The sequence below is a fragment of the Taudactylus pleione genome, unplaced genomic scaffold (genome assembly GCF_031769625.1).
Source record: "Taudactylus pleione unplaced genomic scaffold, aTauple2 ptg000302l, whole genome shotgun sequence".
Taxonomy (NCBI): Eukaryota; Metazoa; Chordata; class Amphibia; order Anura; family Myobatrachidae; genus Taudactylus; species Taudactylus pleione.
This window is the reverse complement of record NW_028284703.1, coordinates 6,372,418-6,397,625: the sequence shown is the minus strand read 5'-3', so window position 1 is coordinate 6,397,625 and position 25,208 is coordinate 6,372,418. Positions and strand designations below refer to the sequence as shown.

General features: G+C 40.3%; 1 protein-coding gene across 1 annotated transcript in view; it reads left to right on the top strand.

Annotated features, from left to right (window-relative positions):
• The window catches only part of ARAP2 (ArfGAP with RhoGAP domain, ankyrin repeat and PH domain 2), a 309,356-nt gene extending 284,515 nt beyond the window's left edge, over nt 1-24,841 (top strand). The window contains exons 29-32 of the mRNA XM_088482970.1: nt 1,339-1,374; nt 6,671-6,734; nt 17,494-17,616; nt 20,490-24,841. Coding sequence (XP_088339096.1) covers nt 1,339-1,374; nt 6,671-6,734; nt 17,494-17,616; nt 20,490-20,825 — 559 coding nt within the window. The 3' untranslated portion in view covers nt 20,826-24,841. The remainder of the gene's footprint in view (nt 1-1,338; nt 1,375-6,670; nt 6,735-17,493; nt 17,617-20,489) is intronic.
• Nucleotides 24,842-25,208: the final 367 nt, after the last annotated feature.

The following is a 25,208-nucleotide window of genomic DNA, read 5'->3' as shown; positions in this document are numbered from 1 at the left end:
TTGCAAAACAGTTTTCAATTTCTGGTTTAGCAATAATTTAATAATAAGAATTTAAATATAATTTAAAAACATTAAAAACTCAGTATCAAAAAAGAAAACAAAAAGCTACCAACTATTTTACAACTATTTTGCATGAAAACCATTATTGCCAAGGAACAGTCAGAAAAAGTAGCATATCTATAATGGTAGCAGAGTTTGCAGTTCACATGGGCCCTTGGGTGGTTCTAGCACAGTGCCAATGTCTACTCCATGCGCTGCCGGTTAGAGATGAGGGAGCTTGGCCAGAGACTCCACCAGGCCCCCTCCTGGTCGGACACATAGTGGAAAATCAAATGAAGAATATTAAAGTATGTTTTCTTACTCTGAATGCATTTATTTAACCTATTTTAGTTGCTGCCTATACAGCTTAATTTGTTAAATACTCTGTAGCAGAGCACTTATGACAATACACGTTATTCCTTTATTCCTTTAAGGAAGAATCCTATTGGTTCTTGCATTCCACTGTAGTGAAGGAGTGCAATGATAAGCCATTTTTAATAGAAAATTATTCTAAAATTAATCTGTACAAGGAATGTATATTGTGGTGATTTTTGTAATGCCCTATTTTACAGTAATTTTTTGTCACCTTTGTATTACTTTAATGAGTATTTCACAATTAATTCTGAAACTTACTTTGTTAATGTAATTTAATGTATTGACTACATTATAAATAACCTGCTGGTTTATTGAATCTCAGCCAAGGTTTAGTGGATTGTTGTTTTTCAAGAAACAAAAATGTAGCCTAATTGTTTTTTTTTTTTAACACAAAATTGTAATTTTAAATTTTTAGGGGATCGGTTACTAAAAGACAAAGTAGCAGTCATGTTAATCACTGGCACAATGGGTTACTGCAGCTATAGTATCAGCTTTAATCACTTTAACAACTCTGCAACCCTGAAATATAAAACTGATCCTATTGTGAATATAGCTCACATATTTTGTGCATCTTTTTATTGTTGTATTTTAAAATATGAATGCATGTATGATACAATCTAGAATTCAACTTGAGGTAAAATAGGTTTTCAATAAAGTAAAATGTATAAAAATGTATACACACATGGAAAAGTAACACCAATAGTAAGTATGAATAAGCAGGTAAAAATGTTGCATTCAATCACTCAAACTAACATGTAAATTTTATGTACAGATCTATAAAATTGACAGGGTACCGAGTTTCTAAATCACTTATTTGTTCGGTATTGATGAGGTTTAATCAGAATGCAATCAGCTTTCTCTTTTGAACATTGTGTATATTAACTTTGTATTCCACTATAATTTAATTTTCTTTATTTGTTACAGCTTTGGCTTAACAATGTGTTTTGAAAAACATCAATGGTAAGACTAAAAATTGAAAATACTGTACGTTTCAGCATAGTTGCAGAAACAAATGTGACTTTATTATAAGCATATAGTACACTAAGTAAAGATAATTATCATATTATGAAAGCAATCCTGTAAAAAAAAAAAAGAAATATACAGAATGAACATAAATTACTCATCAAACATACACATCTATAGCAATACAATTTATTCTGTATTATGGTATGGAAACCCCTATCTGTGTTGCAATATTTATTGTGATTGGTTCTGCAACAGCGGGATTACCTGTCTGCAGAGGGCCCCCCAGGTAGCTTATGAGCCTACAGCTTAGGCTTCCAGTCAGTCATTATGAAATTGTAATGCAGCCGGGGTGTTCCATCTCCTTTAATCTCTTTTCATTACTGAGACAAATTTCACTACTTATATGCATGATTTTTTATTTTAGAGCAATGCAGTAGTTTTAGAATTAAATCATACACTATTGCTTACTATAAAAATATAGACAAAAAATATTACATGTAATAAACGGGATTGCATGTGCGTTTGAGAACTGCAAATACAGTTTTTAAAATTATCTTATATTTGTGTTACACATATTATGCATTGCTGGATCAATAACAAAGATTTACTTTGATTTATTAATCTTATTAAGCTCTATTTAATGAATCAAATAGTATATAAATGAAAATTTTAACAAGACTATCACCGCCTTCTAAAATGACACGTCACTTTGAGGAAATGTCCTAAATTGTAGCTCATTGTATTTAGTAATTTTCTTAACATCAACCATAGGTTGGGAAATATAAACCATAATATGAACCCCAAAATAATTTGACAGTAATACCCCTTTTACTCCAGAGCTAAAACCTGGGTTATGGCAGGGTTAACCCAGGTAGCTCCTTGGTGTAAAAGGGGACAGGAGGGTTGGATTCCCAGGTGGAGTGACCCTGCAATACAACCTGAGTAACTTGCAGGGTTTAACATGGGAATGACCCGTGAAATCCTGCAGTGTAAACGGCATGATCCGCGTCATGATGACCTGGAGCGCGCCGCATGCCTGCTGATTGGCCGGCTTCAGTAGCATTGGAGATGACATCATCTCCAAGCATCCACTTCCACGCCGGAAGAGCCGGGTCACTCCGGTGTGAACGGCTCCGACTCTGGGATATTCTGGGTCGTGCCGGCAAAATTCCAGGTCTGATCCGGTTTGGAACCCTGTTCCAACCTTCGGTTCAGACCCTGATTTTAGGTATAAAAGAGGTATAAGTAAGGGCTTATGGAACAGATTAATTTTTTTTAATAATGCAATTTGTTTGAGGAGGATATATTGGGATCAGCTGTGCTTCAAGCAAGTAATGAGGATCACACAATGGAGGAGGTGTATCAAAGCCTGGAGACAGATTAAGGGGCGAGAGATAAAGTACTAACTAATTAGCTCCTGTTATTTTTCAAACACATCCTGTAAAGTGACAGTTAGAAGCTGATTTTTTGGTACTTGATCTATCACTACTATAGCTCTCTCTAAGCTTTGTTAAATCTCCCCCATAGCTTTTATAGTTATCATGTACCTGCTGAAAGACAGAATCAGCGTATTGTGTAACTGTTTCTCTACCTTCCAGGCAGTTCTTGAAAAAATTTTTAAGGGTAATGGCCCATATTTACTACAATCTGCATTTCAAATGTGGTTATAGTGTGATAATTTCACCTAAAATTGCATTGCAAATTTAGGAACTATAACAAGAATGTATTAACATTCTCAAGCAGTGACAGAGTTTGTGAGAAAGCTCTGTCCCTGCAAATCATCACTGCACACTTCTCACTGTATTTTTCACAAAAAATACAGTGAGAGTAACTCCATATATGCACCACCGCTGGCTAGTGCTACCCAACTGCCTCCTTGCCCTACCGCTTGCACTTTCCTGCCCGGTCATCAGTGAGCTCTCTCCCATGGCCAGCCTATCTCCGGACTCCTGGTAAGTGACCCTGGGTCAGCTGATGTGTTCTGTAAAATGAGACGCCGGTTTAGAGCACAGCTGATCGAGGTCACAGTGCAGGAGTCATAAGACCAGCTGATTGGTGGATAGAGCTCACCTATCAATGATCACTGGACCCCTGTTTTTTTTTTTACAGTGATCAGCTTGTGGTCTCTTTAGACCACAAAGCTGATCACAGGGGGATGGCTTCTGGCTCTGCCTGTCAGAGCAGAGCAGTAGTCGGGGAACCAAGGGTAACTCTGCTTAACACCATCTTCAAAGGGCATTGTTATAGCAGTACCCCACATGGGGTTTTTTCACAATACCCCCTTAGTAAATCTCAGGCAGATCGCATTATAAGTATGAGAAATGTGATCTGCTTACTAAACACATGCGAATTAAAAGGCTTGGAGGAGATTTTCATGAAAATACATTTCAGTGAAACTAAAATAATGTTACCAGTTTTCACATTATTTTAGTAAAAAAAAGATTGATAAACACAGCTCAATGTGAGAGCTACATACAGGGAGATTAATTTGAGATCTGCCTTAAAAGGGCCTGATTCTGAGTTGCATGCATCTTCGTATGCGCCCACATTCAGAACGAGGATGTTTGTCTAGCGAAATGCTAATGTAACTATACGTAATGTATTCATGCATATGCATCATGCCTCCCCACTGTTTTTCATTTGCTGGCACAGCCATCATCATTAATATCGGAACTTACACTTACCTTATTCTGATTGCAAGAGATCCATCTTATATATTTGTGTATATGATACACAAAGTCCAAAAAGCCATTGCACTGCACTAAATTAGAGAGACATACACTAATAAAATTATACATCAACAAAATAAATACTCAAATCAGTTTTAAAGCAGCTGACCTTCCTTAAAACTGTTCACTTTTGTTTCCTCCAGGCCAGGAAAGAACACTCAGGGGCATATTTATCTAGGCTTAACATGCTGAAACAGCTGTTGCATAAATCTGAAGGATTATTAAGCCAGAGGAAAAATAGACCTCAAGGCAGAACCTGAAGCTATATACAACAGGGGAGCAGGGTATGGCAGAGTTTTTTTTGTGTGTTGGTGGTCTTAGTTAGGCAGCCAATGAGAGTTTACAGGGAGGGAGTTTTTACAGGCATATAAAAAGGGGGTGTGGCCTGAGATTGGCCATTTTGTTGCAGTATTGTCTGGTCTTGTTTTGTTCTGTGTCTGGGGCTGTAACGTGAGGCAAACAGTGGCCATTATAGTGCATGTTTGGTTGAGTGGAATATGTTTATGTTTGGCAATAACATGGAGATCTCGGATACCATACACAAGGAGGTCTAATTTGTTAAGCATAATGTAAAGGGAGAAAGCACTCATTTGTGGACCATGTCGTATTGGGTTTAATAATAGTATAACCCCCATTTTTATTTGATGTTGTTTTACTGAATCACATCATGGGCCTCTGCCTGCTCTTGCTTTAGTCATCACCATAATGTAGATACATTTTACAGTTTGTTTGGATTTCCCCAAATTTAGTTATAAAACTTGATTATAAACAAATTTACATACCGATGTGTCCTCATACACCTAGTATCCCTATGCCAAATGGCCCGAGACCCCTGGTGCATCTGAACTAGGGATGTGCAGGCTCGGTTCTACTCGGTTCCGTTCGGGTGTTTTTACCGAATCTTATTGGCTATCCAAAACTCGTGACAGCTAATACCCAATAAGATTCAGTAAAAACACCCGAACGGAACCGAGTAGAACTGAGCCTGCACATCCCTAATCTGAACTGCTCTGAGAGGTGTAGTATACCATCTTTTATTTAAATTTTGCATCTTACTTGCATCACAGATGCAGCAAAACGCCACTTACAGTGTACTAGAGATGCTGGGCTGCGACTTTAACTGCACAGCAATTCGTGTAAAAAGTCGCAGATGTAGCAGAATGGAGCTTGGCATGAGAAAAAGCTGTAGCCGCTGCATTGTAGCATATCTTACACAGATTCATACTCAGTCACACACACTGTACAAATGTCGCACACCAAACTGATCAGCGCAAGCCAGCAATGTAGTTTTATCACTCCCAGTTGTTTTATTTACGCAAATAAGATAAATATTCTGAGCAAAAAAGAGACTTGGCACAGCAGATTCACCTGGGAAATACCGCGCCAAGAGGGGCTATTTGCCACTACTAGAGCCACAGTGCATAAGGACACATCTGCATGTCTTCTTGTCTTTATTCTAATATTGTTGAATCAAGGTTTCAGCTGCTATAATGTTTAGCATGATTAAGGAAATCTATCAACAAAGTAGTGTGGCTATTTAACAACAGTCAAACACGGACGGCACCAGAGATATTTTCTGCATGCAGCAAAGTCACACTGAAGACCACGGTCATCTTGTTCTTAGCAAAGGTTGCGATCTTGAGCATTTTATTAGGCTCCGAAAGCTGTGACTTTCTGAGCTTGTTCCTGATGTGTTATGCCATATAATAAGATTTGCTGGGATAGCCACTCATCGGATGTGCTGTAGTTCACTGATAAATTGCTCCATTCATTAATGTATTATTATTGCTGTTAATAGCACCGGTAACAGCAAATAATTAATAGGCACATATGTGATTGGTGATCATGTAAATCGACCTCTCAATTTAACAGGGAACCTGAAGAAATAGCCTAAATGTAATATTTTCAGCACAGACAGGTTAAATAAAATCTGCAACAGCAATATTAAAAAGTTCACTTTGCTTTCTAAAACTTCTCACTTTTGTTCACGTTTCACTTCCTTTTCAGTTGCTTTCTTAAAGAACATTTATAATAACTTTATAATTAATGAGGTCTGTATGATTCTGCAGATTTTGTGGTGCATTGTTAATAAAGTACTGTATAATAATAATCTGCCACCAGAACTCAATGATTACAGGTATATGGTTGTAGAAATGCTTAGTATATAGGGAGCAAAGTAACTTTGAACCTGGACAAACAATGTTGGATTGCAAGGGTTACAAATACTGTGCATTTATTGTTTTTATATGCAGGGTAAATACTGACAGCTTTTGCATTTAGCCCACCAATGCTGGACAGCTTTATTTTTGCACTGCAATATAAATATAACTTTGGATCCCCCCCTCTCAAATCTAAATGTCTCTGCACATTTTAAATATGCCCCACCTGCAGTGCAACATGGTTTTTCCAAGGTGTAAAGTAACTTGTTTTTTTTTTGCTCCCAACAAAGAATCATCCCCAATATTGTATAGTGATAATAATAAATATATACCATTTTCTATGTCTAGTTTTAGGTTTTAAAATTTGTGTTTGTAAATGTATCTTCTGTATCTTATTTTAAGGTATCTCTGTTGCGAAACAGAAGAAGCACAAATGGAATGGTTAATTAGTATTCTCAATGCACAGGTAAAGTGATGCTAGATGGATCAATGCATAAACATATTTCAGTGATTTTAAAGACACACATTTTTCTTTCTAGATATATTATACTAGCCATAAACCTGTTATTGAAGAGACACAAATCAAACTGTTAGGAATGATTTTATGATTTAGGCATTAAAGCATCATGCATAAAATTTGGGTAGAATTCAATCATGACCAATAAAATTTATATCCAGGCTCAGGAATACTAATTAAGTATTCATGCAAAGTTACAGTAATTTAAATTCTGATGTCTGATGGAAAATAAAAATAAAACATTTTAGGAGGAAATACAAAGTGTTTGATTTGAATTGTATATTCTTCAAGTTTTCATATTAGACCATTTTGTAGCTGGAAATAGTTTTTCTGTTTTTATTATAAATTTGTTTATTTCCAGATATATCACAGTTAAACTGTACTGTATTATATGACTCTTGTGTATAGATTTATTAAATACTATGTTAAAGGAGTTACTCATACAAAAAGTATGTTATAATTACTAGCTCTTTGGAAACATTTTTTTCTTTTCATTTTGTGTATTTTTTTTACAAATATTGGTATTTTGAAGTCCATTATTAAACTAATCTGGGTCCCAAAGAAAGGTTTAAGAAGAGGGTTTACAAAGTACTTTGTTTTTTTTGTTTTTAAAAAAGGTTTTTACATATTGTTTTATTATTTTTCCCATGGAGACACTAAAAACATATTTATTAATACTTTTAACATTTTACTTAATGCAATTAATGATCTTACATTTGTGATAATTGTTTAATACCAACTTATTGTCAGCTACTGATGGAACATTTTTAAGTCATGTGTTGCATTCCCTAATTATGCTACTGTAGACAAATAGCAGCGCAAAAATGTTCTTGGGATGTCAGTTTATCAGGCCTTTCCAAGGGAAAGTCTCTTTTCACCCTGACTATCAGAGCCATAAGATCTCTGAGACAACAGGGATCTTCAAGCTCCCCTTCACTGCAAGGCTACAAAGTTCCCTTTTCTCCTCCACGCAAATGTAATAGAGCCCTGTCAGAATTGAAGTTTTCATTCTCTCATTTGCTGCAAGATTAGGTAGGGCCTCCTTTCCCTGGAGTTTTACAAGGCCTTCCCCAGGGACAGGATCAGGGGAGTGGAAGCTAGATGATGAGCAAAAGTAATATATCTAAAAAAAAGATGATGGTCCCAGATTTCGGCTGAAATTTTTTAAAAACTTTTCTTCTTGGTCAAAAGGCCAGGGTAAAGAACAAATGTGTTGTCACAAAATGCAATGTGTTTGTGCAAAGTGCCTTACAGTGCATGGTTGTATTAGCACATCCCTGACATAACACCATTGTAAGTGGCCTTTCTGTTTGGAATCAAAGGGGTATATTTAACAAAGTTCAAGTTTGAGTTTTGTGTGATTTTACATTCGATTTGCATTTGATTTTGCTTTTGGAGACTTACTAAAGGCAAACTCAAATGTAAAATCGAACATAAATCCAAATCCCAGTCAAATCCCACACAAAATTGAATATAGGCAAAACATTGATGGTTTCTCTAAAGGAATATTGAATCCAAAGATTTAATAAGATTCGATATGCAAATCAAACACAAATCAAACTGGAGCCAGTGCTAGCTTTGGAAATATGGGGGACAAAATGAATAGGGTTCCCCAATATTTTCCAAATCCAGCACCAGACGCTCTCTAGCAGGGGTGTAATGCCCAGCCAAAGCATAAACACCTGACCACTAGTTAGTCCAGGCCAGGGATCCCTGTGGAGATGGGGACACCCCAAAAAAGGGTTCTCCATCTTCAGGGCACCCCTGGCCCAGGCTGATTCCCACTATCCCTGGGTGGTGGTTACCGGGTTGATTGTGTAAAAAGATAGATTAATTAATATTGTCTTTTACAGTAGAACTATAGGTCCATAAGTACTAGCATGTACTAGCATGCAGGGCATTATGGGCCTGCTGGTACCTATAGTTCACTCTCAGAGGAAATATTAAAATAAAGACAAGACTCACAATCCATGAAAGTACAACTTTATTACACTTACACATACTCACCTACACATCCTTTTCTCCATGTAGGCATCCATGTCTTTACAAAACAAAAATACACTAACACCAGAGCCATGGACTTTACATACCCCCCATTTCACTAATATAGCGTCAGGCAGTATCTCGAATATGTATCCTCCTGGCCCACCAGCTACACAAGGAAAAAAGCTTGTGCATGATAAGAGGGAATTCCAAGCCCTCCTAGGACAAGAAACCACCTAATCTTACCCAAAAGTCCAAGCAGCCAAAAGGATGATTTAAAAAAATATATATTTATTGGAGCTGAGAAATTTATGTAATTAATCATTCAGTGAGAGGGCCAAAAACACAATACATAAAGGGAATAGGTTTTCAGTCCCTCATCAAAAGATGCATGACCCTTTTGCTCCTTGACATCCACAGGCCATGAGGGCCCTTAAAAAGGCAAGATGCTATAGGGCTATGGGTGCCTACACAGCCCTACATGCTAAGACATCCACAATTTGGTAGTACACGGAGGCATGTAACTCCTTGAATCTTCAAAAAAACTTCAAACTTGAGGACCAAATGAAAATATATCACATACATGGTACACAATACATTAAAGATGCACATACAGTATATACTTGATCTAATACCCCTTTTATACCAACCGAATAACCTGGGTTATTGCCAGGTCGATCCGGGTTGAGGCACTGTGTGAATGGCTCCCAGAAAAATAATCCGGGACAATTTACCCGGCAATCTTACTCTGGTTGAGAGCAGGGTTGAAAACGGGTTGTTCCCGGGTCATGCGGCAGTGTGAACGGGTGCTACCCGGATGATTTGACCCGGCTACATTACGCTATTTGTTGATTGGAGCTTCTGGGGCGCTGGCATATGATGTCATTTGTCAGTGCCCTGCAGAGAGACGCACACTCAGCCATCACTTGCCTGACTAACCTCCTGCACACAGCCTGCACCACAGCCTGACCAACTGCCACAAAACGCAGGCTAATACACAGCCTGCACCACAGCCTGACCAGCAGCTACAAACGCAGGCTGATACACAGCCATAACAGCAGCCTGAGCCACACCCTGTTCCTACCCCTCTCTTTTGTTGCCTTTTGTGACCTCATCTTTGTCAGCTCTTAAAAAAGACCATTTTTAATGACATCTATAGGGAAAAGCAGGGATTACCCAGGTTCAGTGTAAACGGGGCAAACGCGGGAATAACCCGGATTGAGTTGCAATGTAAACGGGGTCTGAAGCCGAGTCCAAACCGGGATTGACCAGTGTTCAAATTCCAGGGTCAGACCTGGGATTTTGGTGTAAAAGGGGTATTAGTCTAAAGCCAGATAAAAGATAAGCTTGCATGCTACACTTTCACTTACAGCAACAGTAGCACATTATTAGGTTTGATCTCCCAAGAATAGTGTAGTACAGTATAACATCTTTCATCATTTAAAGGCGTTATTAATAATGTCACAGCTGACGCCAATGGAATGCTCTGAACTTCCAAAGTTTAAGTGATCAGTTACAGTACTTGGGAAAATATGTTCATATTTATTACTTAATTTATTTTGTGTTGTATAGGTTTATGGGGGAGTGACAATAGCAATATTTTTGTCCCATGTATTCTTAAATTATTTTACAGTAAAAGTAGCTACTACTTCTGTGTTCTAATAAGCATGTGGCCTTTAAATGACACAATTCTTTTCCCACTAAGGATACATGAATGCTTTCAGGTCCCACATAAATCCATCTCCTTGACTCAGGTGCTAACATAGCATTCTAATGGTATTGAAGGACTTGAGAACCATGAGCTAGGTGCTTGCATTACCTTCTATGGGCAGACAAATGCCCTGTTTTTCCCAGTGATATGCAACTATTAGTGCAAACTATTACACTTAGAATACATATTTTATTTTTACAAAGGATATTGGCTATAATTGATTTAGTGTTTGATTTAACTACAGATGGATGCACCTAGGCACTAAATGTATCTATATAACATAAGCCCTGATGCTAAGCTGAACCAAAATGTTATATAATCGCTACTGCATTGCATGGGTTGATTTGTGCACTTGCAAAATGCAAATGCAACATTTATGCATCTTTGCAGTGCACCCACCCCATATGCCTATGCTTAGATTGATTATGATGATGATCATCAAGACGTACCTGGACCACCCTTTGCTTATTGCAAATAATATGTATTGACACAGGCTTATTGATGATTCCATCTAACTATGTAAAGCTTACAGTACTGTGGGAACAAGTGGCGTAACTAGAGGGGGTCGAGCAGGGCTCGTGCCCTGGGCACCATCAGACCAACGGTGCAGGGGGGGAGGGGTGCCACCGACTGTGCTCCAAGACACATAAGGTGCGTACTACACAGTAACTAACACAGCCGCTGGCTAGTACACTCGTACTAACCAGCGGCTGTGTGTTTGTTTTGGCAGCCAGCCTATGAGAGTCAGGCAGACTCTCATTGACTGCTGCGCCCACTGCCGGAGCCAGGCTGGAGCTCACTCATGAGCTCCATCTTCCAGCTCCCACAGTGGGTGATGGGAGAGATGTCATGATGTCTCTCCCATAATGCAGAGTGGGCCAGCCAAGGAGGACAGAGGAGTGGATGATGGTGGTGGGCACAGGAGCAGGGATTTTGTTTTTACATTTGTCTTTGTCTGGCACTGCTGAGGGGGCTACTACTGGAGGGCACTATATAAAGGGCCTGGGGGCACTGCATCGGGGGGACCACACCACTACTGGGAGCACTGCTAGGGGAGGACAACTTTTGGGGGCACTATAAAAGGGGCACTACTGGGGGCACTGCATAGGGGGGACCACTACAGGGGGCACTGCATTGGGGGGACTACTACTGGGGGCACTACATAGGGGGGACCACTACTGGGGGCTCTATATAAGGGGCATTACTGGGGACACTACATAGGGGGGACTACTACTGGGGGCACTGCACAGTGGGGACTACGACTGGGGGGCACTATATAAGGGGCACTAACGGGGGCACTGCATAAGGGTACCACTACTGGGGGCACTGCATAGGGTGGAACTATTACTGGGGGCACTAAGGGGCACTGCATAGGGGGGAACCACTACTGGGGGCAATATATAATGGAAAATACTGGGGACACTACTACTGGGGCCACTATATAAGACGCACTGCTTAGGGGGGACCACTACTGGGGACACTGCATAGGGAGGACTACTGGTGGCACTATTTAAGGGGCACTACTGGGGGTACTGCATAAGGAGGACTGGGGACACTATATAAGGGGCACTACTGGGGGCACTGCATAGGGTGGACTACTACTGGGGCACTGTATGAGGGGCAATGCATAGGGGGGACCACTACTGGAGGAACTGTATAAGGGGCACTACTGGGAGCCCTGTATAAGGGCGACCACTACTGGGGACACTGTATAATGGGCACTGCATAGGGTGGACCACTACTGGGGGAATTGTATAGGGGGCACTACTGGGAGCACTGCATAGGGGGGACCACTACTAGGGGTACTGCATTGGGGGAACTACTCTTGGGACACTGTATATGGGGCACTGCATAGGGGGGACCACTACTGGGGGCACTTTATAATGGGCACTACTGGGAGCACTGCATAGGGGGGACCACTATTGGGGTCACTGCATAAGGGGACTACTACTGTATAAGGGGCCTTATTGGGGCACTGTATAAGTGGTACTACTGGGGCTACTGCTTAAGTGGCATTACTGGGGGCACTGCACAAGGGGCACTGTATAAAGGAGCATTACTGGGGGCACTGTATAAGGGTGCACTACTGGGGGCACTGTGTAAGGCACACTACTTGGGGCACTGTATAGGGGCACTACTACAGAGGGCACTGCATAAGGGGCACTGCTACTGGGGACATTGCATAAGGGGCACTATTACAGTGGTCATTGCAAGAGGGGCACTTTTACTTATGCACATGGAATGGAAAGGAATGTTCCCAGAATGATGAGAAACTGTGGTTTGTCATGTTGCCATGCCCCCATTTTCCAGTGACCATGCCTTCGGCGCGCGCACCTACGCGCACCGTTTTTTAACTTGCCCTGGGCTCCAAAAACCCTACATACACCACTGGTGGGCACACTCTCGTCAAACTTTGCTTACACGAGGGTGTTAGGTTACAGTCCATTTATGCCTAATCAGTCACAAGTGAAGATGTGATTGAAATGCATATGATTCTGCTACACCCGTACACTGATCGCACCACCCCAGCTTTGCACCGGGCTGGGGTGCTTACAGCGCCCCCCTCCCCCGGCGCTCAGCAGCGCTGTGCAGCGATGAAAAGATGATTATTGTTTCTTTTTTTTTTCTCAAGGAAGCGTGGCCACGCTTCCTGCGATTAGGCCACGGCCCCTCCATCACCCGGGCCCGGCCAGTCTCTCAACGGCACTGGTGCCGATACCCATGTTTTGTTTTTGTTTTCGGTTTTGGATCTGTATCTCCTTTGTGGTTTGGATCTGGTTTTGCAAAACCACCCTTGCATGTTTTGGTTTTGGATCTGGATCTTTTTTTAAAAATTTAAAAAAACAGGCAAACCACATAATTTGGGCCTGTTTTTGTTCCTACAGTATTATTAACCTTAATAACCATTATTCCCAGTCATTTGCCGTCAATTTTGACCACCTCACAGCTCACAATATTGATTTTTTCATTTAGGTTAGGCCTAGGACCAAAACGTTGCATCCAGCTAGCTGGTTGACTAAACTAAATGACAGCAGTGGGTGGCACTAACATGTGGCCATTTTTAAAAAATGAAAGGGACATACAGGAGATGCTGAGTGTGGCCATTACAATTTCTGGACATTCATAAACAATTACATTCAAAATGTCAGGCAGCAATGCCCCAAACAGCACATAATGCAGAGAAAAGAGGTGCAAGATGGAATAGTCCTGACTTACACAAATGACTTCCTTGGCATCAACATCCTCATCATCAACATCCTTATCATCAACATCCTCATAATCCTTAGCGGCAACTACCGAAATATCCTCCCCATCCTCCATGTGCAACTCCACAGAAGCATCCTCGATGACTACGTCAGCAATTTGTTGACTGCCCTTCCCCACATTTACAGAGGGAACACAAATGTTGGAAGGAGGATCCTCAAGTACACTATTTGTAAGGTCTTCCTCACACATAGCAACTGCGGACACACTTGCACTCTCCTCGGGGATTTGTGATTTTGATTTCTCGGAGCACACGGTTGGTTCTTCCGGAGCTGTCTTACTCGTCTTCTTCTTAACAACTTTAATTTTTTTATAGTACCACCACTACTACAACAAGCAGAAGAGCTATCATCACTAGAACCACCAGTCATAAATAAAGGCAAAGGCCTTATCCTTTCCTTGTCACTTCGTGTAATGAATGGCATATTGTCAATTTTTTATTTATCTAAAGCCAACTTGGCTTTAGATTTTTTTTTACTTTAATACTGTAAAAAAAGATGCTTTTCCATTTCCATGGCCTGACTTAAGTCCTAGGGCATCGGCCTTCATAGAGGACGAGGACGTTGACGGCTTTGCATCATCATGACTGCTACAACTTGTGGTTCTTGCTCTCCTGTCATGTGACTGCCCTCCATATTCACTGTGGTCTTGCAGCAGTTTCACCAAGCAAGCAGCAATAGTGTAGCAAAGTTGCGGCTATCGCACACGCACACACACAAAAAAAAATACACTTTTTATTTTTGTCCAGAACTTGGGGTGCACAGCACCCCTGACCGAGGCAGCAGTGATTGACGACACAGGCAGCACTAGGTTGCTGTCTGATAATAAGTGCGGCTAAGGCACATGCACACAGAAAAAAAAATACACTTTTTAAGATTTTATTATTATTTTTTTTGTCCAGAACTTGGGGCCCGGAGCACCCCTGACTGAGGCAGCAGCAATTGACGACACAGGTAGCACTAGGTTGCTGCCGTCTGATAATAAGTGTGGCTAACGCACACACAGAAGACACTTTTTAGTAATTTTTTTTGTCCAGAACTTGGGGCCCAGAGCCCTGACCAAGGCAGCAGCGATTGACGACACAGGCAGCACGCTACCAGCCCAGATGGACATAGCAGACAGCACCAGCCCAGATGGACACAGCAGACAGCACCAGCCCAGATGGACACAGCAGACAGCACCAGCCCAGATAGATCAGGACAGTAGCCTAGCCCTACACTACCCACCCTCCCTGTTCACTCTCAACAGCCGGAGTGAAATGGCGCCGCCACGGGGACTCCTTATATAGCAGAGACGAAGCTTGCGAGCAGCAAGATTTAGTCTCTGAGGTTTTTGCCTCGGTTTGATATCCGGTACCGGCGGGGGAATCAAACGCACATTCGGTTCTCGCCCCAGATCTCTAAGTTCGGGTGGGTTCGGATCTCTGAGATCCGAATCTGCTCATCTCTAAATGCTATATAACTGTACTTTATCATTACTTTGCCAGAATGCAAAAAATGAACTTGCCAAGTCATGTTAATTTTGTTAAAGTAATCCTACTAAATATTTGAAAGGAATGTCAGCATTGTTAGGTCTCCTATATTTTTCTGGGACATCCATGAGCATTCAGTGGAGACAAAAAAAAATCACAGGCTCTAAAAAGGCACAATAAGAGTATAAGAGGTGAAGTTAATAGATTCCGAAATTATGAAAGCTGCAGTTTTTCAGAGAGTTCACCTCTAAATTTATAGCGGCAATCAGTTACTATAAGGCTGGCTTTGCCTTATAACTGCCGCTGGCTCCATAATCTTGGAACCTATTATTAAATAAGCCCCTAAGGTGCAGATTCAATTAGCCACGGGCTGTTCCCGTGGCTAATCGCCACGCCAGTCCAATTCAATTGCTGGGGATTCCTCACACGGGAGTCACCGAGACCCCATGCGCGATTCCCCGCAGTCGGACTTTACCTCGCAGCACCTAGTGGTGTGAGGTAAAATTCACGTTATTCGGCCTCGCGCTATGGGAAAAAACACATTGATTCCTCCGCAGTTGATGCAAAATCAGTGTGTTTACTCGCGTGAGTCCCGATTTTAAGGCGCGGGGAAAAGGCTATTTGATTTCCTGCGCCATGGGGATTTTGGACGGCAATTAGTCGCGGGGACAACCCCGCGGCTAATTGAATCTGCCCCATAGTGTTTGAATGCAGCTGTGGTGGACAACTATAAAATATGAATCAGCACATTTATAACTTATATTTTGAAAACAAATAAATTTATATACTGAAAAGTATTTTTTTTTTTCAAGGAGAGTGGAAATGATACCCATTATTTGAACATTCCTCTCACCTCCATCTTTTGTCTACTTATTTATTTCTTTTGTTTGATAAAATGTACAGTTGTGAAAAATGTTGGAGCTTTATAAAACAACATATTAAAGGGAATTTACTACATTAGTAGACGGTAACCTAAAGAAACAAATTAACTATGTGAAAAAGTTTTTTTTTTTCATTTGTTTATTTTTCTGACTAAACTATATAATCTATAGAGTGGTTTGTTTTCATCTCACATAAAGCTATATAATTCAGAATATTGTTGATTTGCAATATTTTTATTTATTTTATAAAGCTAACAAAAGCAGATAAGTATTACCTTTGGAATACTGCTGTTAAGTGATCCTCCATTCAGGGTAATTAATTTAGATTTTTTCCACTACCACTGTCTGTGAGAATAATATGCATTCATTTATTCTCAAGTACAGTATATATGCTTTTTACATAAATTATATATATATATATATATATATATATATATATATATATATACACAGTTATTCACACTTTTTTTTTTAACAAATCACCATTGTTAATATCTTACTGATAAGCTGATGACACCCACACCAATGGGGAGTGCTTTGTTTTAAATATCAATGTTTTAAACTATTACTTACCTGAATTACGGGTTATTTTAAACTGTGAAGGAAAGAGACCCTGATTCTCTCTGGTGCTATAATCTCTCACATATATATATATATATATATATATATATATATATATATATATATAAACTACAGAATCTGAAGCAGTTTATTAGCTTCTGCATGTGGAAAATAGGGCCGCCATTAGAAGGCGACTGCTGGGACTGGAGTCCTGGGCACCCTAGAGCTCCAAGTAAGCAAATATTGCATTGCAGAGGATAGGGCAGAAAGACTAACCAAAGAAGAAGGTAAGTAATAAAATAAGGTGGGGTGGATGGGCTACTTTTTTCAGTCCCAATCCCCACAATTTCTGATGGCAGCCCATTGCGACAATACAGGCATAGACTGTAATGTCAATTATTTCATTCCTCAAACTGTATAAGTGAACACAAATTACAGATTTTGTTTATAAGTTTTGTGCACTTTAAAAGGTAAATTTTACCATTTTAAGCATTATCAGACCAAGGTAACTTCCGCTCATTTGCACTTTTGCATAAAAAAATTTTGAATTTTAAAAATAAATTCCTTAATTTTGCTAACCCTCAAAATGGTTGATCTGTGAGACAGCTGCCCTAAGTTATTGATTACAGGTTGGTTCCATTTATAGGTTTGTTTTCACCTCGTGGACATATGTTTTCATGATTTTATAAAGGATGTTATTGATTTTTTTTTTAAATAATTAATTTAAGTATTGAATGGAATCATATAAATCTCTCTAGTACAGAATATTTTAATCTAAACACAGTACAATTTTGGTTTAAACAATGTAATAATATTCCAAAACATTACATCCTACAGTATGCTGGAGATTTACTCCCAAGAAAAAGAAATGAAAAAATTCTCACAGCTACAAATCTACAGATAAGAGAATTTCGTGGGAAAGCAGAGACGGACACCGCTGAATCTAAGCTCAAGCCTGCGGTGAGTCTGCAGTATAGCATATACAAGCCTTTATTCTAGTGCATTGTCTGAATAATTATGGACTTTGTAAGAGATATACACTAAATTATACTGCATATATTTTAGTGGGCATAATAACATTAATTAAGTGCTCAAAGATTAAGCATTAGACTGGCTCACAGAGTGTGATGAGTAGCTCTTGTGTCAAGAAAAAATAACACAATTCTGATTTTGCCCAGGTCAACAACATCAGTAACTGTAATAATTATATGTTGGGTCCAGCAAATACTCATGAATGTATTATATTTTATGAATATGGTGTTCAGGCGACATGATTAATTTTTTATGTTCATTGTAGTAGTGCTTAAATCAGACCACCAACAGAGCACAATTTATGAACTGATGGGAGGTGCAGTGGTTCTTGTGGGCCAGTTATTATAAAGGATTTAAAGCAAAAAGATATTCCAATAATGTTTGACTGGGATAACATTCCCTTAATTACACTTCAAGACAGCGCACACTGGTGTGTGAGCAAACACATAATAAACTTTCATGCTATTTTAATGCACTTTTTCAGGGGTCAGCATCTGAAAAGTGTATAAACAGCAGGTATGCGTGAACGGGTGAAGTTTGTGTGCTGCAGTACACCTCTTGCAAACTGTCAATCTGGGCTAGATTAGCAAAGGGATGGATAGAGTTACAGCTCCAGGCCTCTACATAAAAATAGGCACAAATTCATGACAGCAGGATAATGAGCAGCCAACTGCTGGCCAATGGTTGGCCATAAATCATAAATGATAAAAATGTATTTCTATTTTTATCACATTATATTCAAATTTTTACAATTTTATATATTTAGCGAGACATTGGGGCTGATAGGGAGTATAGGGAGTATATGCCCACATGCCACTGGTGACACCCCCACAGCACTGGACACTGCTCCTCTGTTTCTTACAATAGGCCCCTGATCATTTTCAGCTCCAGGCCCATGTGGTACTTAATCTGGCCCTGCTTTCAGTAAGGATATAGCAGCATGAGTCAAACACGGCAGATCCACTTTTTAAAAAAAATCTTTGGGCAAGACCGGATTAGCTAGTGCAGCATTGCTTTGAAATGGGCATTGAACTCAGGCCCGAAATTTGTAAAGATACTTTAGGTAGATAGATAGATAGATAGATAGATAGATCAAGGCTGTAGATAAAGGTACAGGGGGTCTTCCAGATCTTTTGTTCATGAAAAAGGGATCCATCCTGGAGAGCTACATAAATCATTATTTTGAAGATGTCATTTTATTCCCTTTAGTTATCATTGGTAGCAGTGTAGCTAAGGAGAATGTTTGCATTTACAGCTGGGTATTAGTTTTATTATCAGACACGCCATATACTTATTTATTAAAAGCACTCATGTGCATCGTCTACTAATCTAGTTTACTAATCAGTAAAAGGTACCCGGGGCAGGTTTAAGAGAGGAGGTGTCAGTGCTTGCCCCCTCCTCTTTCACAGTACAGTAGTAGAGTCTATTGTGCATGCGCAGGTCTCCAGGAACATGGTACCCATGCCTTCACTACAGCACATGCGCAAGTCTCTGCCACTACTCAATTGTTCCAGTAATGTTTGCAGCGCTGACACGGGACTCCGGAGAAGTGAGTATAATATGTGAGTGCAGGGTGTGCAGCGTGGGCCCCCCTCACCCAGGGGCCTAAGTGCACTGAACATCCTGCATCCATTATAGCTACACCACTGAAAGAAACCTGGTTTTGAATAACATGAATAATGGGTGCCCATAATTGGTTATCATGATTAATGGGTGTTCCATGAGGCAGATCTCCATGAAACAATGCAAATCTGGTCAGACTATATGAAGAAGAGGTAAAACTGCTACTTTTGCATGTGATGTTCCGGGTAAGGATCTTTCTGACTACTTCATGTCAGTGCATGACTGTGCCACAGGTATAATGGACCCAATTGGACCCAACATTATGTGAGCATGCCCTCTTTGCTGGCACAGCATCTCGTCATGTGGTGTGTGATCCACAACATGCGTTGCCACCCCCTTCCACCCATACATCAGGAACAAGCGTCCAATGCTTTGCAGCCATTAGAAGTAGTATATGTGTGTAATGTGTATCTATGGGTTGGGTACAGGATCCCGGCAGTCAGAATCCCAATGCTGGCATCCCAACAGGGTTAGAATACTGACAACTGTCGGTCACTATCCTAACCCTCCCCCTAACCCTCCCTCCTTGGTGCCTAAACCTAACCTGACCCTAAACCTAACCCTACCCCCTTAGTGCCTAACCCTAACCCACCCCCTAGTGCCTAATCCTAACCCTCCCCCTAACCTCGCTACTTACCTTCGGGATGCCGGCACAGTGATTCTGACAGGTATCAGCATTCTGCGTGCTGGATTCCCCGCGGTCAGTATTATGACCGCATCCTTTATCTATTGTACCAGTAGTATCCAAATCTATTAACTGCAAAGCAAACTCTTACCCTTATTTGTATAAGAACTGCCGCGCCCCTAAACCTTCCAGCTGGGGAAAGAATGGGCATCTCTTAAACTTTATTTATATCTACTGTTGTCAGTACAGTTCCTTGGCAATATGTGGTGATGAGTTAATAATAAAGGTGTAAAGCTGTACTAAACTATAACACAATAAAACATTTGTTTTTATTGGCTAACCAACACAATTGGTAAAGTTTGCATATAACACAAAATGTGTGCTGTTCTACAGTAAGTGCACAGTTGTACACCAGCTGTGAGTATACTGTAATGTAATAAAAAAAATATTAGTTTGACTTTTTCGATTAAAGTGGGCTGATGTGTTTTGTTTGTACTAGTGTGCCATATAGACTTTATATTTTATTTATGCCTGTCTTTTTGTCCGATCAAAGTCAGAGAAAACAAGAAGAAAAATGAAACACGCAGCTTCCAAAGAAGAACTCAGTAATGCAGTACAACAGAGGTTGTCAATGATGGTGGATGTTTTCAGTTGTAAAGAAGAAGAAAGGCTTAGTAACCAAAAGAAACACTACAGTTTGGTTGACCTTGACAGTCCTAAGAATTATAGCGGTGACACAAGAGAAATACACACAATGGATGTCAAGAGGCTACACAATCCTGCAGATCAGATGAACAAAGAGCTGTCATCAAGCACACAACTGCCCCAGAATGTTATCAAGGAACTAAACCTGGTTATTCTCAAAAGCAGAAAAGACAGGATTGAATGAGCATAATACAAATGTATTTCAAACATATCTTTATATAAAAAGGACTGTAAAATCTGTTTGTAGGAATAGAAAGAGTTTTATCATTTCAAGAGTAATTCATTATTAATTTTACTCCTATATGGGTTTCTAATAATGTTCAAAATAACCCATTGCTTCTTAATGACTGGAACAGTTTATGCATTTTTCGGATTAACTTTTTTATCTCTTAAACTGGGTACTCAGTATTTACCTGCATTGATTTGTTTGCTGTTCCTATATCTACCATCTCTTGTTCAGAGCTACCAGGTGGAACTTCCTATTACACTGGTCTGCTTTTCAGGACTTTGAACTTTTATTTGGTTGCTGACACTTACCTGTTGTTACAGTTATCTCATGCTGTGGCTGTGCCTTCTGTGGGCACTATTAAATGACTTCTGCAAGCCATTACAAACTCGGGATGGAGGGTAGCAGCTCAAGGGAGCACACTACCTACTAAGCTGTCTTTTTTGTGTCAAGATATGCAACAAACACAAGATAGGATTGCTGTGACTGAGTCTTATATTACCTCCCTGGACTGTGCAACTCCTGTCACTGGCTGGCTGACAGCCTTAGAGTCTCAGAGGTTGGCTATCCAAAAATATATGCCGCATAAAAAGATGTCTTACTAAAGGCTCATTTCCTCCTCCATTTGCTGTTGAGTGGGCCCGCCATATTTGTTTGCTGCCTATTCCTTTGGGAGACTCTCTAAGGAAGTCTATTTTGAATATTCTGAATTATCTGGAAGATGTTGCAACTTAACTTCATATACAGACCCTGGGGTGGGATTATCCTCTTTGACAGCCTGTTCAGACCGGTTTATCTGGATTTGTTTTTACATTCTATTTGAATATTTTGTTTTAAATATATATATATATACACACACACAGTGTATATATATATATATATACAGTGTATATATATAAAAAAAAGGGGGCACGGTCATGCCTTTTATTAAGTCTGAATCGAAAGAAACAGAATTCTCCAATAGAGAATTCCTGAGAGGGCATGGTATTTCAGGGGCTACACCTTAAAAACTATTAGAAGTACCAAGATGAAATTTGGCATGGGCTTGTAGAACTGTCACTCGGTGCTGCTTGCCAAATTTCAGTGCAAAAAACATGAGGATTTGGGAGTAATCTAAATCTCCAACTGTAAGTTTTTTCTGACACTTTCAGTTAGGACCACTTTTCTACTGTTCTCTATGGGGGATTTTTGGGAAAGCATATGTCAGGGTACATGGCAAATTTAGACTTTCTTTTATTAGGTAGCTATTGTTTCAGGGTAGGTGCTTTTGGGGATCAGGTAAATTATAACGTTACAGTTTTTAAACTATTTCCTCACAAATGTGCCATTATACAAATAGGGAGCTTCAACTTGTTGCGCAGCCTCAGTAGGTACCTCCAGTAGGTAATTTATGTGGCTTCACCTGGGAACACCAAAATAGCTGTCTTTTGCGGGAATTAGCAGACACGGAAATGGTAGTGGTGCCATAGCCAAGGCTTGGAGTTAGCCAGATGGTGACATGGCGGTGGTGCAGGCATTAGCAGCACAGGCGGCAGGAACCAGTGGTGGTGCAGCGTTGACAGCGGGCCTGGATACGAGAGGATCCAGTCCCTGCCAGCCATTCTACAGAGTTTGGCAGTGGAGCCTATTTCAAAAATGGCACCTCAGCACCTTTTTTGAATTTCAAAGATGTCCGCCACGAGCCAATCACGGCTTGTGACATCATCACCCTGCCCTCTCAGCTGGCTTATATAAGCCAGCATGAGGAGGCCACAAGGCAGTCCGGCAACTGAGAGGGAGCAGTGCAGAGCTCAGCTCCTGAAGAAAGAAGACACCAGAAGTCCTAAAGGGCAGCAGCCATGAAAAAGAGCTTATAGGCTGATGCCCACTTGGTGAAGAGGACACCAGAAGCACTGGAGAGGTGGCAGCTGTGCAAAATAGCTAATTGGCTGCCACCTCCAGGTGAAGACACCAGAAGCCTCTGGTGGGTTGAAGACTCCGAAGCCCTGGTGGATTGGTGCCTGCCAGGCGAAGATGCCAAAGCCCTTGGGTACTTAAAGGCCACTGCCCCCCAGGTGAAGATGCAGTAAAATAAAATATTGAAAACCCCACCCAAACTACTCTGTCTTCCTCCCCATATGCACCAATATGTTTTACCCAATCCCTAATATTGTGTGTTCTCCTATTTGTTCTAGCCTGTATTCTCTCATCCACACCAATTTGTCTTTACCAATCTGCGCCATCTCTATCTTCCCGGGTCCATGCCACTGTGTACCACTCCATACTCATTGCTGTGTCCTGCCAAAATGTGCCTCTCTGTCTCCCCCCCTATCCACGCTGCTGTCTTCCTCCCAACTGCACCGCTGTTTTCCAACCATCTGCATCACTTTGCCACCCCCATCCGCACCATTGTTTTCCACCCATATGAATCACTTTGGTTTCCCCCATCTCTACTGCTTAATATTCCCCCTCTCCATGCCTTTCTGTCTCCACATCTGCTCTGCTCTGTCTCCTCCCCCCATTCACACCACTCTTTTCCCATCTACGTAGCTCTATCTTCTGCTCAGACCTCAGTAGCATAGACTGCATGTGTGAATTCCAATGATCACACAATTCTGTGAATTTGCAGCTCCATTTTGTGAGTGACAGCAATCTCACTCTGTGAGAGTGCTGAATCTGTAGTTAACCACAGAGTGTGATGGCATACCATATCTGTATTGCGCAAGGAACACGTCCATTAAGGTGTCAGTCTTAATGATATGAATTTCATAAGTTTGAGTGGCAGAATTTCAGTAGGTTTTGTGAAATTCAGATTATGTCTAACATGCCTCAATGGGACATTTCTATGGAATATATATATGTATATATGGAGCTGGACTGCAGAATGGCAAATGCAGAAGGGCCAATGGCCAGATGGGCCAGTCCGGTGTCAAACCCCGGTCGAGCAACTCCGCCTCCTGGCACTCTGCTTGGCCAGGGAAACTGAAATAAGGGGGCGTGCCATGAGGCCAGACCCCCATGGCTTGTGGCACACCCCCGTGAGATGAGGCCACACCCCTTTTGCAGATGCACGTACTGGCTCAGTACGCGGGTTTACTTTTTAATCTGGGATCTTATTCTCCTGGTTTTTCTATTTGATATTTTTTACATTTTATACTTGGGATATTGTAGATTGTTTTTTTTGGGAATCTCTCTGATGGCCTTTTTTCCTTGGACAAACCATTACCTTCAGGTACACAGGTATAGTTGCCCTCATTTTCTTGAGCTGGGGAGTTAGGTAGTATAGTCTATAGCAGTTGGGGAGGGGTTTTGTTTGGAGATCCAGATATGCCATAATTTGGAGGTATGGTCATATAGGGTGGGGCATTAGGGGTGGTTGTTTTTTGCTATATTTTGATTGTCTTTTTAGAGACAATGGATATTATGCATTACAGTATATTTTCATTTATTTATATAGCTCAGGTATAAATTTGTTTTATGAATGTTTGATGATGGCAGGTTCATAGTGAAGTGGTCCAATTTGATGTTGGGAGCTAGGGTGTCTCCTATTCAGTCTGTCTATATTTTTTATAGCAGTTTGCATTGCTTCTCACTATTGATTGAAGCTTCTCTTTGTCCTGCTGGTATTTGCCCAACTTTTCTCCATATTTTGTGGTGGATAGGCCTGAATGTTTTTCTATTTTGGTTTCATTATTGTGCTTTTATATGGGGTTTATGAGTCTATAGGCTTTATGTATAGTGACAGCTTTTATTACTTGGTTTTATTACTGTTTGAGGTGACATATACTGCCTCTTCTGAGATATTGCTTATCTATCTTATTGTATTTCACACAACTGACTATTCTTTTTCTTATACTTTCTTATCAGTATATTGCTTACGCTTTCTTATATTTTTGTTGTTTTATTTTGTTTGCCTGTTCTTCTAAATTCCTGATTTTTATATTGTGTTTCATAAATCTGTCTAGTCTCCTGTATATTCTGAGTGTTATTTTATTTTGTCACTGTTAATTTAAAAATTCCAAAAATAAAAACAATTTAAAAAAATACTGACACCAAATAACCATAAATTTACTTTTGTTGAGCTACAATAATGTGACAATACAGTTATTGGATATACTGTATGTTCAAACTTGCCCTATTTATTATGTTAATTGGGAGTTTAAGTTATTGAAAAGGTAAAAATGTAACTTAAAGATTGTTTGGTCTGGGGACCAAAGAAGGACCATTCTGTGAAAGTCAAGACACATAAGGAGTTACTTGGAAGAGACAGTAATTAAATTTACAAGTAGGTTTACTGAAAGATGAATGATGAATTTTGGATATTTTTAACCGTCTCTCGTGAACAGCAATCTTTTATTTTTC